Genomic DNA, 15169 nt, shown 5'->3' with positions numbered 1-15169 from the left:
ATCTAAGCGAAACCCCATAATGTCGAAACAAGGAGTTTTGAAAAGTTATAGTTGGCCAGCCATCAGGAAGCCAACGGCTGATGGCTAAAATCTACTGTACACCATTAAAACCTCCCCCAAAAAACCCAAAAAACAAAAACCAAAAAAAAACAAAAACAAAACCAAATCAACAAACAAAATAAAGTGGGGGGCTTCACCCCCCACCCCCTAACTTAAATATACCAACTCCGAGATCGCGCCACAGTGGAGGACTGTCATGACAGTGCACAGGGTAAATGACAAGACTGCACCACAGTGGAGGACTGTAAGAACAGCTAAACAAGGTGAATGTTCTGATGTCAGCCGTTGGCTTCCTGATGGCTGGCCAACTATAACTTTTCAAAACTCCTTGTTTCGACATTCTTAGGTTTTGCTTAGATGAACGTTCGCTTAAAAGCTATTGAGCATGTTGTGCATGACATTTTAAGCATTTGTTCATCTAATAGGGAACTTATAAATATATACAAACTACTACTGTATATGTTTATATACGATCTCAAATACCTATTTGTGAATGCTTTAATATTACACTTCTGCTGTGTGTGTCCATCTAGGCGTTAGTCATTGCTGAAAATGGTCTTTGGACCAGTTTAGCTACCCAATTATCCATCAGAAAATAAACAAGTAAATAAATAATTGGGGGGAGGGAAGAATAAAGGCCCAAAATCAATGACTTATTTTTAAATATTACTCTTTTAGTTAAACAGTTAATGGAACAACAGGTTTTAAATCAACAAACATTTTCTAAAGAAAAAGAAGTATGAAACTCTAATGTCAGGCATTATTGGCTGATGATATTGGTATTGTGTTATACAAATCAGGAAGACTTAAGATGTATAAATCTGGCTTCCTGCCAGAGTTTTTTTTTTCTGTAGAAAAACAAATGTAAAGCTGGAAAATTGGGAACAGTTGAGCAGTTGAGTACTGTAACTCTGGTTTCTTGACAGAAATTATTAAAAAAAAACAACTTACCTTCTACTAACTAAACCACACCGTTTTTTTCAGATCCACCAAACCGTAGATCTTTACTATACCACTGACAGTAAAATTCTGCCTCTCTTGTAGCCATTAACCTACATAGTTCTAGATAATGAATTGTGCAGCTCACAGAGCATTCACGCACTATGATGCACTGTATAGGTGGGACTGAGCAGCGATATCAAAAAACACTGCACTGCTGCTTTGAGCAGCCATTAATTTATGTTAAAAAAAAATAAAACAAAACAAAAAAAAAAAGAAAAGCTGGAATGCTGGAATGGTTCCACTAATCAAGTCAGTAGCTATTGGAAAAATGCTTACATTTATTGTGATTCACCAGGAACTGATAGACTTTTTTTGGCAAAAATGGCCAGTTCCTGTCAGCTCTGAAAGTGAGCTCTAGGATGCCTTCCACTTATCTGTTAAGTACTCTTCATAAAATGAAACATTCCATATTCCTTGTTAAGTACTTTACTTCACAGTGACATAAAATTTTAAAGCAGAATGCAGTGAGGTAAAACTTGGTATCACTGAACTTAGAGCACCCATAGTTATGTCGCTGAGGTAATTGTAGGAACATCTATGCACAGTTTGAAGTGAAAGAGAGAGAGAGAGAGCATGGAGAAGATGAAGGTTATCTGCAGTTGCAGTTTTTCTTAGAAGTATTGACTACGTAAGACAAAACCTTACTGAATATGTTTTCGTTCTTCAGAACTTTCTTACAGACCTGGCTGCTGGAAAGGGAAGACTTGATGAGATTAATCGGTTAGCTGACGACTTTGTGCGGAGTGGGCACAGCAAACAAGATGACGTCCGAGCCAGGCAAAAGTCGATTAATAAAAGGTAAGAAACCTGAAGAATAGAGGGCATTAATATGTTGGATTAGTTACAGAGGGCTAGCATGCCAGCTTACAAAAGTAAGAAAATGAATGAATGTACTCTTTTTTGCATGTGTTATGATATCCTTCTAGTACTGTCCATTATTCTTATCTTCTATAGCTGGGCTTTGACAACCTCTTAGGTTAATGTGATTGCCATGTAGGAGGCAGTTATACTTGTAGTCACAGATATTCTGGAGCAGCTCTAGGCACTCTCACAGTGAGTCTTCATAGATATTAGAAATGTACTATGGGTTTTCCCGTACAAAATACATTATGCTGCATTGTATGTAAGAATACCACACAGACACACACACACACACACACACACACACACACACACACACACACACACACACACACACATAACCTATGAACCTATGAACCTATGAACACACATTAACCTATTACAACGTTAGTAGTATTGATTTAGTCAGTCACATATTCTTTACTGTTTTCCTTCTCCATATAGTCTGATACCACCTTCAATTAACGCTGAACAGTTAAAAGGTTAATGGGTTTATTATTGACTATTTTAAAGACTATTGTTCTCAAATTACTGACTGATTTAGTTGTGTTTGCTGGTTGTATGGAAGGGTAAATCCCCAAAATGGTTTGACATATTCTCATAAAGTATAGAGCAAATAATACTAGCACAATGATTTGCATATAATATTTTATAACTTCAGAGGCAAGTAAGTCCATGTGTCTTGAATTTTATCAAAAATACTTTTTTGTGGCACCACTTAAAATGGTATAACTATTTTTAGCCATTGATGGGGCTTGCCCAGTGGCACTATTTGTGCTTCCCAATAGCTTACTCATTCCCTGCAGAGGTGAGAGCCATGCATACCTGGACTGGACCATAGCACTATGACCATTTCATTCTACTCCAGGGATAGGTCTTACCATCCCTTTCATTCCACTTGAAGGTAAGAGTCATTTATTAAGGAGTCGGTCAGATGTTACTCCTGTAAAGGTCCCTTGCCTCTGTCATTGAACCCCTCCCTAGTAGGTAGCTTGCAGACTTGCAGTTGTCCCCTGGTTGGGGAGAGATATATGGAACCTTTCTTCAGAGAGGCTTACACTGCTTTCTACAATGCGAGTCTACATGCTGTCTTCCATGAATGATCATCCATCCATCAGTAGGCATCACTAATGTGGTGAGCCTAGCTATTTCACTGCTCCAGCATGGCTGCACTGCATCAGCCATTCAAACCCATCCTCCTCTTTGTGGCCCCTGCAGCACCCATGCCACTATTCAAACACATGTCACATAGACAAAAATAATGATGTTTTTAGGTCAGCACCAGTGACATAGAGGGATAAACCATTTGTTATGACTTAAGCAACCTGAGTTCTTTTACAATTCAGTTGCTCAATGGTCTGGCAGGGGAGGATGGGCATACCCACCATGGGCCAGGGAGGGGCAGTGTAGGGACACACACAGATATACTCCATCAGAGGAGAGGCATCTCACAAAGCATGCACTTGGTGGTAACCTTCATTACTGAGGGTATGTGAATGTGTACTTACAAAGGGGAAGGAGTAGTGAGTACCTGCAGTAATGAGGGTAGCTAATCTCCTCACCTAGGAGATGGGTTATGGACTATACAAAATGACCTGATTTTCTGGGCTACCAGTGACAGCATACACAACCCTCAATGCTGCTTGCATGAGGGCTTCCCTTGACAGCTCTCACCCTATTTGGAGTTGGGGTACAATCTCTGATACAGAAAAACAAATGAGCTGAGTGTAACTGGAGATGCTTGATTGTCAGCAGGCACAGAAGCAAAAATGAGTGGAAAAAGTGGTATTACTTTTGCACAGACGTAGATCACAATAATATATCCTTATACATTTTATGTTTTCTGCATGTGTTACCCTAAAAAGAACTGATAGCTACACTTATTTTAAAGAGAATGTTCTGAAAATATTGCAGTTTGTCAATTCCCAATGGCCATTTTGCCCATATTTTGGTCTTGTCTGCATATGTCAGTATCTCTGTATTCCTAATGGATTTTCTTATAGAATGTGCAGGACAAGATATCTAAGCCTTGTATAGCACATTGTATTTGCTAACACTATTAAAGTCAAGGGATAGAACATAAACTCAAGCACATGGATGCCTGTATGCACGTTAAGTAAATTTGATATAACCAATTGCAGAAAATGAAGAGGCACAGTCACGACTGATGTATCCAAGATAAAAATGACATATATATTTTGTGGGACGGTGATGTTGGTACTTTCCAAGCTTTCACAGAATACGTGAATACCAGTACTTGTTATTTGAAATTTACCTCGAAGTTTTCATATACTGATATTGATTTTTTAGATGTAACTGTTGCCAGGGACGGCGTGGGTGAAGTTTATACCAAACTGCACAAGAAGGATTGTTATGTTAACCACCTTCTACATAGGGACAGCTCACATCCATCTTATGTCTTCAGCAATGTGGTGTCTAATCAGGTTTACAGAGCTTCCAGGCTTAATGCCAGAGAGGATGATTTTAAAGTAGAAGTTGACACTGTTATAATTCATTTGAAAGATAGAGGTTATGAAGATGAGCTTATTTGTAGTAATGTAGCTCGGGTTGTTGACAAGAGGCAACATCAAGCAAGGCCTTATTTTTTCTCTGGATGTAAACTAAGTGGTAAAGTGAGAGATGGATGTGATAGTAAAGGTTTGCATTTTAAAATAAAATATTCTATTGATGTTAATGAGTACACTGACATTATTAGAAGACACTGGAATGTGCTCACTACAGATGATGAGATAGCTAATTGATAGATGTTGAACCTAGGTTTTTGTTTGAAAACAATAGGTCTTTGAAGCGTAGGTTATGTTACCCGAGGAACGTTATTAGCTCTGGGAACTGTCCAGGCACTAGACCCTGTGGGCACTGTAATTGGTGCAATTATGTTGATATTAGTTCATAGTTTCAGCACCCTGATTGTGGTAGGATTTATAATTTTAGAGTTAGTGCTACATGTGATACAGCACACCTTGTTTAATTAGCTCACTGTACACAATGTCGAATGTTTTATGTAGGAAAAATGTATCGTTCCTTTAAGGAACGTATCAGGGAGCATGTTTATAATATCAGTAAGGGCAATAAAGTTATCGCACTTGCCAAACACGTGATGAATACTGACCCTACTCACAAGTTCATGTTTTTAGTTATTGCTAGAATTTATAAGAATGTTAGACTTGGGGATATACGCAATAAAACTGAAGACCTTGAATCCACCTGGATAGCAGGTTAAGAAGTGATGCTGGACATGGCCTTAATGAATCTATACTCCTGAAACCTAAACTCAAGTCGAGACCTCTAAGGAGGTAGATAGTATTTATATTTCTATCTGGTTTATATTTTTAGGTTGTATGTTTTTTTAGTGTTGTTGCATTTATGCTTTTAAATCTGTATTTAATGATAAAAATATTTTTTAAATTTTTATATTGATGTGTCTTTAAGTGTTGTCATGTGATCTTTTATATGAGCTATAAAGGTGTGTGTTTCTTCTGTGCTAATTGTTACACCTGATGATGCCTATTTGGTGAAAGCGCTTGTGTTTGTCTACTGGAGTAACGATTTTTTTATCTTGGATACATCAGCCGTGACTGTGCCTCTTCATTTTCTGCAAATGGATATTAGTTCTTTTGAGACACAGTGTTTGAGCCTTTTCGTGGAAACAATTTTATTGTTTTTTAAATTTGATATAACATTTTGACTGAGATAAAATATCACTTTTTGTTTTCTCAGAAATAAGCATTATTCTATTTACAATCACATAAGAACTCACTATTGATATAAGTCAGATATTTGCTGAGTTCTGCAGCTGGGAATAAATGTCAAATTATATATGCTGTTGTCAACTAAATGGCAAAAAAGGGGAGACAAATGCCTATGTAGGACAATTGGTAGTGGTGCATAACAATGTATAACCATATCTATAAAGCCAGTTGTCATTTTCTAATAGATTTCTCAGAAAAATATGCCATACGTCTGCACTACAAATGCCATGAGTTAGGTAATGTAATGTGTAAAGATATTAACAACTTTATTTTCATGTAAGAACAAAGAAACACCAAGCCACAAAAATTCAAATGACCAAAAGCAAACACACCAGAGTTCAAATAACCAAAAACAAACACACCAAGAGTGTTCAGCATTTACTAGTTGAAGCTTGTTTCAACTGCAGGGAGCTGTGCCACTCTGATGTGTTTATTTTCATGAAAGGCATATCACTCTGTATTATTCTAAATTTGATGTTCGGTGGGAAGAATAAATACAATGAAATAAAATTTCTGTTTTCAGGAGAAATATATATGGTTATAATATAATTACAACTCACTGCATTTATGTTCTAGACATATAAAGCACCCCTTGCCAACCAAAGTCATATAACCAGCTCTAATGGAAACGACACGTAATGCAACATGCCAGACTGCCACTGCCAAATGCCCTTACAAGTTGCACATGGTAGCTAGGCATAAGAAGCCATAGATATATACTTGGTCATTTGGGTTGCATTAACTACTCTGGTACTGGAGCTACTGGCTGAGGAGGAAGACGATATAGAGAGCAGAGCCTGCTCTCTTCTTCTACAGGGAGGATTTAGTGTGCATCGATAAACTCTCATTGAACAGCCATGCCTATATTATTGTTAGGAAATCCTTCTACCCTGCAAAACTTCTCATTTGTGGTTTCTCACATAAGTTACAGTCCCACTTTATTCCCCTCTTATGTCACGGAATATAATGTACCCTTTGACATGTGCCTTGCTAAGCACCTAAAGAAACTCAAGAGACTTTACTGTTTCCTCTCTAAAAGGATCTGAATTATAATTACCTTTAGCTGTTCTGATAGATGAAAAGCTCCTGCCCCTGTACTCGGTCTTGTATGAATGATCCCACACTCCTTCACCTAAATAGAAAAAGTGGTAAATCAAGCACCTGGTTTGAGACCTAAGCCTATACTGTCACATTAACAATGCCAGCTCTTATAACTGGAACTTAACCCAGAATATCCTTGTATCTGTAATGGGATCTCCTAAAATATCAAGCAGAGTATTTCCCTGCCAGCCTTTAACTATCCTGAGTGACTGGATAAGTGATCACAAATGTTTATCTGTGATATGTGAGAAAACCTGAATAACGTGGAACACTGTTAATGTCCTAGCAGTACCTGGTAATATTGCTAAACTTCTTGCTGATTTTATTCACTATATACTTAATTAGAATCTATGAATCTATGTTTTTAGAAGGGTGCTGCTCTTGCCATCCTTTCTGGAGACCAGAGATGGGATGGAGGTATCTGTATTCAAGGGCAGATATGCCACTGGGAACATCAGTCACATAAGAGGGTGACAAACCCTTGCACTATTTCACTGCATGCCCCCCTTTGGGCTGTGCCAGCATTTATACATGAAAGCTTTAGGGCTTAAGAAAAAGACACCATGATGGCTTTCTGGATGATAGGTTTATTTCCTATCTTTTTTTGTCTTTCTGATTTATATTTTTAAATGGCCTGTTTTGTTTCCTAGATTCAAACATTTTCAAGTTTATAAATATCTTCATGAACCTAACTCATCTTAGTTACAGTGGTGTTAGTATGACCATAGCATACAGCAGTTGTATGCCTTTTTATTATTAAGCATTCATGTGGCTCATGCCAATATGAAATATCGACTGTATGATCATTGTTTTTAATTGAACATCATTCTACCAAGCATAATAGATTCACTACAGGGTTCAGTGCAGTCTCAAAGTCGGCTGTATTAGCGAGTGGGTATAAGGATGAAATCCAGCCTCCATGGGTTGTAACATAGGTAGCAGTGGAATGACTTCCTCCTGAACGTGATCTTCTAAACACTTGGCGAAGCACTGCTCTGAATTTTACAATATAGCTGATAAAAATCATTATTAAAATATGAGGTACATCCTCAGGGTAATGTAGAAACAGTATCTCAGCAGCCTGTTCACTTAATTTTGGTTTTGTTAATTTTGGTATCAAAATACACAGTCCCATGGTTTATACCTCTGTCCCTCCAAAAACTCTATCCACTTTTATAACCATCAGTCCATTCAAGACCACAAACACCTGGCTAGAAACCCAGCTAGAATGTTACTCCTCTCTCCACACTGACCTAACCATGCCAACATTGACAGCAATGTAAGAGATCAATACTCTTGAGGAAAACAGGATTGGAGGATAAAACAAAGTGGACAAGCTGTCAAGTTTCTCCTAATCATGTTGTCCCTTCAAATCTTTAATCAGTTGAAATCCATCTTCACTTCAGTCCTTCAGCACTTCTGTCCAGGTCAGCATTACCTTCATCACATCTGGATGACCAATGTACTGCAGTCTTCAAGTTCTAACCACCACTCTTCTTTCAGCAACAAATGACCCATATAGGTATTAAGCAGAGGTATAACCCACAGTACAGTAAAAGTAAAATGCCACTCCTGGTAGTTTTTACTGCTTACATCCATCACTCCTGGCTAAGTCCTTCCTTTAACTCTGCCTATAACGTCCTACAACTCAAACATTTTTAGTCAGTCTCATTCATTTCATTCTCCCTACTCTACCCCATCAGCTTCTACCTAAGTCTCTCTGTCAGCTCTAATTGCTACAACTCCTAATATATATTGGAAAACATAGTGCATATTGTAGATCTAAATGTCAATCTTGTAAATAATTCTTAGCTGCTATAAATACTTTACTAAATTCTTTGTATGTTTATGTTTCTTTAATAGTTTGTTTTAAATAATGGTATGTTATCTACCGTGAAGCTTTTTTCTGTGGGCCTCTGCTGAAAAGGGACATCTGTTTGCCCAGTTGGACTATCCTGATAACAAATGCAATAAATAAATTAATTCATTCATTCATTCATTAAACAAATAAATAAATAAAATTTGTGCTAGTCCAGCAAACATATAGTAATCCCATAGTCAGTGCAACAAAAAGTGCAATAGCAAATTCCCAAATGAAAATAGAAAGTTGCACCTAGCTCTACAGTCTGGAAGGCACTCACAAATAAAAGTTAAGAGTATGGCTTATAGGATATTGTTATTCATATTTTTATATTTACCAAGTAAAATATATATACATAAGCAGTTTCCCCCTTAATCAGTTCTTTAATACTTCTCTTTGCAAGAAATTCTACTCTTAAATACATAGGAAATGAGCAGGTCAGATTCAAATCAGGATAAAGTATAATGGACCTGATGCTTGGAGTGAAAATCACAGTAGAGAAAAAGTTGAACGTGTAAAAGAGTCATACATGTTATCCCTACATATTTGAAAAGCATCTGACCATGCTCCAAAATCTAATTTGGGCAGTCCTGTGATGATTTGAAGTCCCAGAAGCATTAGTAGAAATAGTGCAGTTCTTCTTCATCTCTTTGTTATTGTTCTGTCTCACACTGTGGTCCCAGTATAACCATATAAATATTTCCTTGTATCACTCTGCTATAATCCCACTTATTTTTTTAAGCCTCTTACCTTCTTATATATCTCAACACACTTACCTTCAGACTTCAGCACTCCACTGATTGTTCTCTTTGATCTTCTTCTTCTTTTGGTTCTACCCATTCTGTTAGCCCTGTGGGCTCACTCCGCTCCCCTACCCTGCCCCCAATTCCCACCCGCCCTAGGTGTCCTAAACTTATTATCACTTTGCCACTCCCCCTCATCCCCTCATCTGACACCACTCCCACTCATCAGAATCAATCAGCATTAACCAATCACTCACAGGACCCGACCCTATTACTCCAACTCTCTCCAGTCTCTGACTATATGCTAATTATAAACACCCCAAGTCTATTTTAAACAAGCATTACTCAAATACCCCTATAACGCCACCACATTCTTTTAATAAATCCTCAACCTCAAAGTCTATTTACTGCTTAATACCCCCACTTATAATTCTCTGTCTTCTCACAACCTATGAATACCAACCCCTCCCTGGCACCCACTACCCTAGAACCCAAACCAGTGCTACTAATCAGCCACATAATTCTAACCAACCACTACCCCACCTCTCATCAAACTCTTCTAATGCAAAAACTCAGCATCCCATTTGTGCTTCATATATTAATCCTAGAGCTAAATACTAGCACAAACTGTTATTAAAACTCCAGAAACTTGCTATTAGATTACTACCTAACCTCATAGTGGATGGTGACATCCACCCTAACCCAGGTCCAACCCCACCTGTTACTATCAGCCCCACAAATAACACCCATACTAGCCTACGAAACTCAAATAATGCCCCCAACTCACTCCTAGTGTGTCACCTAAACATTAGAAGTATAAACAAGAAAATTCACTACTTACATGCCCTCCTAGATGTCCACTCCCCTGATATACTATGCCTTACCGAGACCTGGCTCAAGTCTACTACCATTGATAATGAGATTATACCCCCAGGGTACAATATATTAAGACTTGATCACATCTCTAAGAAAGGAGGGGGGGTAGCCATCTTGTATAAATCCAATCTGGAAGTATCCAAAACTAATACCCCAAATGCCTTGCTTACTAACAATGGAGAAATACTCATCACAAAGTTCCAACTCAACAAACGCAAATCTATAAACATTGCATGTATCTATATTCCCTCAGGTGACAACACAGATACCGTGGAGGGTATCCTCCAATGGCTCTCCACTAACTGCCCCCAGGAAACTATTATTCTCGGGGATGTTAATATTGACTGGAATACTTGCTCTTCAGACTTCCCCTCCACCCATATAAATTTGGCTTCTCCCAGATGATATCTTCCCCAACCAGAATCAATAAGCCTAACAAAAAAGAAAGTATCCTAGACTGGATATTAATAAACAACATACCCCAGATATATAAAACAGGCACCCTTCCTGAGGATTTTAGTGGTCACTTCCTGACCTACATAATCAGGAAAAGAAATGACATCTCTCGACAATCTTCCTTTAAAACCATTAGAAGTTGTAAGAACATTATTCAGACTAAATTTCAGAATGAACTTAACACATGTGACTGGTCCAACCTATGGCTACTTCCACTAGATGAAGCGGTCCCATACTTTAACTCTACATTTCTTGCTATCCTGGATAACCATGCTCCCCCACGCACTATCAGAACCAATAACAAAGTAGCATCATGGCTGTCCAATGATACAAGACAAAAAATTATTAGCAGAAACAAAGAATGGACCTCCTGGAGAACCACTAAGTCCCCAAAAGACCACCTTATATATAAACAGCTGAGAAATGATGCAAGGAAGTCTATTATGCTAGACAAAAATAATTATTACTGTAATCTGCAACAAAAGCACCAAAAGCAATCACAAAAATTCTGATCAGGCATAAACAAACCTCTCCACCCAGACCAATCAACTACCCCTACCCCCTTAACTACCCTCCAACAACATCCTAAACTTGTTGCTAACACCTTTAACACTTTCTTTACAGAAACTGTGCAATCCCTAGCCAGTAAGCTATCTCCCTATACCCCAAGTACCACCAACCCCACACCTGATAATAAGATCCCCTTTAAGCTTGATCCTGTACCAGCATCTTTTATTAAGTCCCTACTTAAAAATCTGAAACCTGCCACCCTTAAACCCAGCACCCTTTCAGCAGACCTACTACCTGCAGAATATCTCCAAAAAGGCACTAATGAAATAGCATACCGCATATCAATTTTAATCAATAGAACTATCCACAAAACCTATATCCCCCACATCTGGAAAATCTCCCACATTGTTCCTCTTCAAAAAGGGGGAGATTCCACTGAACTTTCAAATTATAGGCCTACAGCCATTCTGTCTCCCTTGGCTAAAATAATGGAAAAATGTATCCAAAACAATTTCTTGCCTATCTGAATCAAAACACTCTCCTAGCCCCCTCCCAGCATGGATTTAGACCTTGCCATAGTACAACCTCAGACCTGCTCTCCTTCTCCCATACAGTAAATCAAAACCGTAATAACAACAAGCTCTCCTCAGCCCTCTTCCTTGACCTATCCAAGGCATTTGATATAGTAAATCACCAGCTACTCTTAAACACATTAAAATCACTCTCCATAGATAACCTAGCAATTATCTGGTTTCATTCTTACCTAAGTGACAGACAACAAGCTGTACTATGGAAGAATAACTTATCGTCCCTTTTACCAGTCATCCTTGGAGTCCCACAGGGATCTATATTAGGTCCCCTCCTATTCTCCATATTCATTAATGACCTGTACAAAATCATCCCTGATGCAACTTGTATTCAGTATGCAGATGACTCAACCCTAATCTACTCTGCCACCTCTCCCACAGATTTACAATCCTTGTCCCAAATCACTTTCAGCAAAGTAGAGAACTGGCTCACTGGTCACCAACTACTATTAAACCCAAATAAAACCAAGCTATTACTCTTCTCCCCCACTTGCAAGGTCTCCTCACCACCTCTCACCATAATATCTAACAATGGTACCATAATTTCCCCAGAACCTAGTACTAAACTACTGGGAGTGATCATCGACAACAACCTCAAGTTTGATGCTCACGTAGACAAAACTATTAAAACAGTTAATAAAAAAATAGGTTCTTTATACAGGATTAAACCATTCCTAACCCCATCTGCTAGAACTGTTATTGCCCATACACATCTGCTATTGACTCTACTTTATGCCTCACCCATCTTTGTAAACCTAAGCAAATCAAACTTCAATAAATTAACTAGGTGCTGCAATAACATTGCCATATTTGCCACAGAATCAGCTTATAGAACTCATCACTGCCTTAACCTTCAATCGTTAGACTGGCTTGAACTACCCTATCAACTGCAATATAACCAACTAATAGTTGTTCACAAAATCCTCTACCAACCAGACAGTACACCCATACTGAAAAATATTATTACCCCCTACAGTAACCTAAAATCCCTTCGCTCTTCCAAACAATTACTAGTGCGAACTATTAAAACCAACAATTCAGCTGGTGAATCACTATTCTTCAACTCTGCTGGTAAAAACTGGAACCTACTTCCTGCTGACCTCACCACTGACCCCCTCCTTATCCCAATTCAAAAAATCCCTTAGAAAATACATAAAAATGCAGTGGCTTTGTCCCTGTACAATCCCTGACTAACCCCCACTCAAACATAATTCATAAATGAGAACCTTATTACAGGAATAAAACTCTGACTCTCTAACTGTTTAAAATTCTGTGTATCACCCACCTACTGGAAAGATTTAAAGTTAACACTACACCATGTATGATAACCACCTTTAATATGGGTCTATATTAGAACACCAAACTTTCAAAATTTCGAGTGTTCTAATATCGAACCCTATTAATCGAAAATTTAAAACATCGACCATACAGAACAGCAAATTTTTTCCTAGGGAGAAAATTTGCTGTTCCAAAACACATACACACAACACAAGCACACCAAACAAACAGCAATCCACACACATACACCTAAACTCTTACACCTAACCCTACACTAAACTATACATACACCACTAACTATCTACTTACCTTAAACCAAACCCTAACCCTAAGGTCCGTCACTATTGCACGGTCACCTCACCCGTGCCCTAACCCTAACTCACCTACCCCACCCTAACCCTCACGTCCACACAATCGCACACTTACCTGACCCGCGCCCTAACCCTAACTCACCTACCCCGCCCTAACCCTCACATCCATACAATCACACACTTACCTGAACCCGACCTGTAACTTTCCACCACAGTGCTGAAAATACCGAAGCAACAGAAACGGACAACCAAATTCTTTCCCTAGGAAAAAATTTGGTGTTAGCTGAAAACAGGTCGATATTAGAACACTCGAAATTTTGAAAGTTTGATGTTCTAATATACATTTGTTGACGGGCTAGTCTAGCTGGATACATATATATATATATATATATATATATATATAATATAGACCCTTTAATATATGTGTTTTCCTTTTTTAGATGAAATCTTTAACTATTTCTTTCTCAGATACTTGCTTCCAACCTTTCCTGTGTGTATGTGAGAAAAACAAGTACCTGTGTGTACATATCATTAAACAAATCTCAGTTTTGTGATAACTCACTGTAATAATTTCACTGTATTTACACTTGTTTTGTATGTTTGGAGCTTTTCTCCCCAGGCCTCCGCTGAAAATGGACCTGTATCCAGTTGGACTTTCTGATTAACAAATGTAAAATAAATATATAAACAGTGCAGGTAAAAAGTTCCAGTGACACAAATATAAATAGCTTTCAGACTGTCAGAGGAGCTGCTAGTGGAAGTTGGTATGCATCAAGGATGAGCTCTGTGACCACTCCTCATGGGTTTATAGGTACTTAGTAGACTTTGATCTGTGAGGATCTTAAGACACCTAGACTTACATTCCCAAGGTAGGTTTTAGTCCTTATATTTTGCCTACAAATGGGCAGAACAAGGATATATTGGACATTTACTTGTTGCCACTATCCACGAGAAACATGGATGCTAAAATAGGATGGATTTGCAGTTTCCCAATCACTCACCTATATTATCTTTGATACCTCTAGTGATGGACTACTTTAACAAACAGATCAGTAAGGCAGCTGCATGCAGATGATATGGCAGATCTCCTCTTATGCAATTCTTCTGGTAAGCACTTCTTTAGCAGTTGTACACTTAGTTTTTAAGGGAATCTACTCCTTGCTCTTATGCAGTTGCTAACCAGTTCTTTAGCAGTTCTCATCCTAAGCAGTTCTACTAATAAGAAGTTATTTAGCATTTCTCTTAAGCACTTCTTTAGCAGTTCTTAAGTAGATTTAGTCTCTGCTCTTATGTAGTTGCTGAACAGTTCTGTAGCAGTTATCTTCTTAAGCAGTTATTCTAAGCAGTTCCTGAGTAGTCCAGTTCTCATTTTAGTCAGTTCTTGAATAGTCAGTTCTCCTCTTCAGCAGTTGTTTAGCAGTTCTCCTGTTAGGCAGTTGTTAAAACAGTTTATCTCTCCTCTTAAAAAAACAGTTCTTAAACTATTCTTTAGCAATTCTCTTCTTACTCAAACCAATTGTCCTATTAATCAGATCTAAAGCAATTATTTTGCCATTCTTCTAAGCAGATCTGGCCTACAGTTAAGCAGCTGTCCTCTTAAACAGTTCTTTATACATTCTTAAGCAGTTGTTCTCTCAAGCATTTCTTTAGCATGTCTACACTCTCCTCTTCTTCAATTCTTAAACAATTATCCTCCTAACCAGTTACCTTCTTAAGCAGTTCTTAAATAATCCAACTGGATATTGTCAACAAA

The 15169-nt window shown here is 38.1% G+C and overlaps 1 protein-coding gene across 1 annotated transcript in view; it reads left to right on the top strand.

Annotated features, from left to right (window-relative positions):
• Positions 1-15169, top strand: part of SPTBN5 (spectrin beta, non-erythrocytic 5) — a 1783454-nt gene that overhangs the window by 453145 nt on the left and 1315140 nt on the right. Inside the window, exon 16 of the mRNA XM_044073536.1 lies at positions 1730-1860. Coding sequence (XP_043929471.1) covers positions 1730-1860 — 131 coding nt within the window. The remainder of the gene's footprint in view (positions 1-1729; positions 1861-15169) is intronic.

This window comes from Protopterus annectens, chromosome 6.part0, assembly GCF_019279795.1.
Source record: "Protopterus annectens isolate FY-2018-M chromosome 6.part0, PAN1.0, whole genome shotgun sequence".
NCBI lineage: Eukaryota > Metazoa > Chordata > Ceratodontiformes > Protopteridae > Protopterus > Protopterus annectens.
Note: the sequence above shows the minus strand (reverse complement) of the source record. Positions and strands in the feature narration are given on the sequence as shown.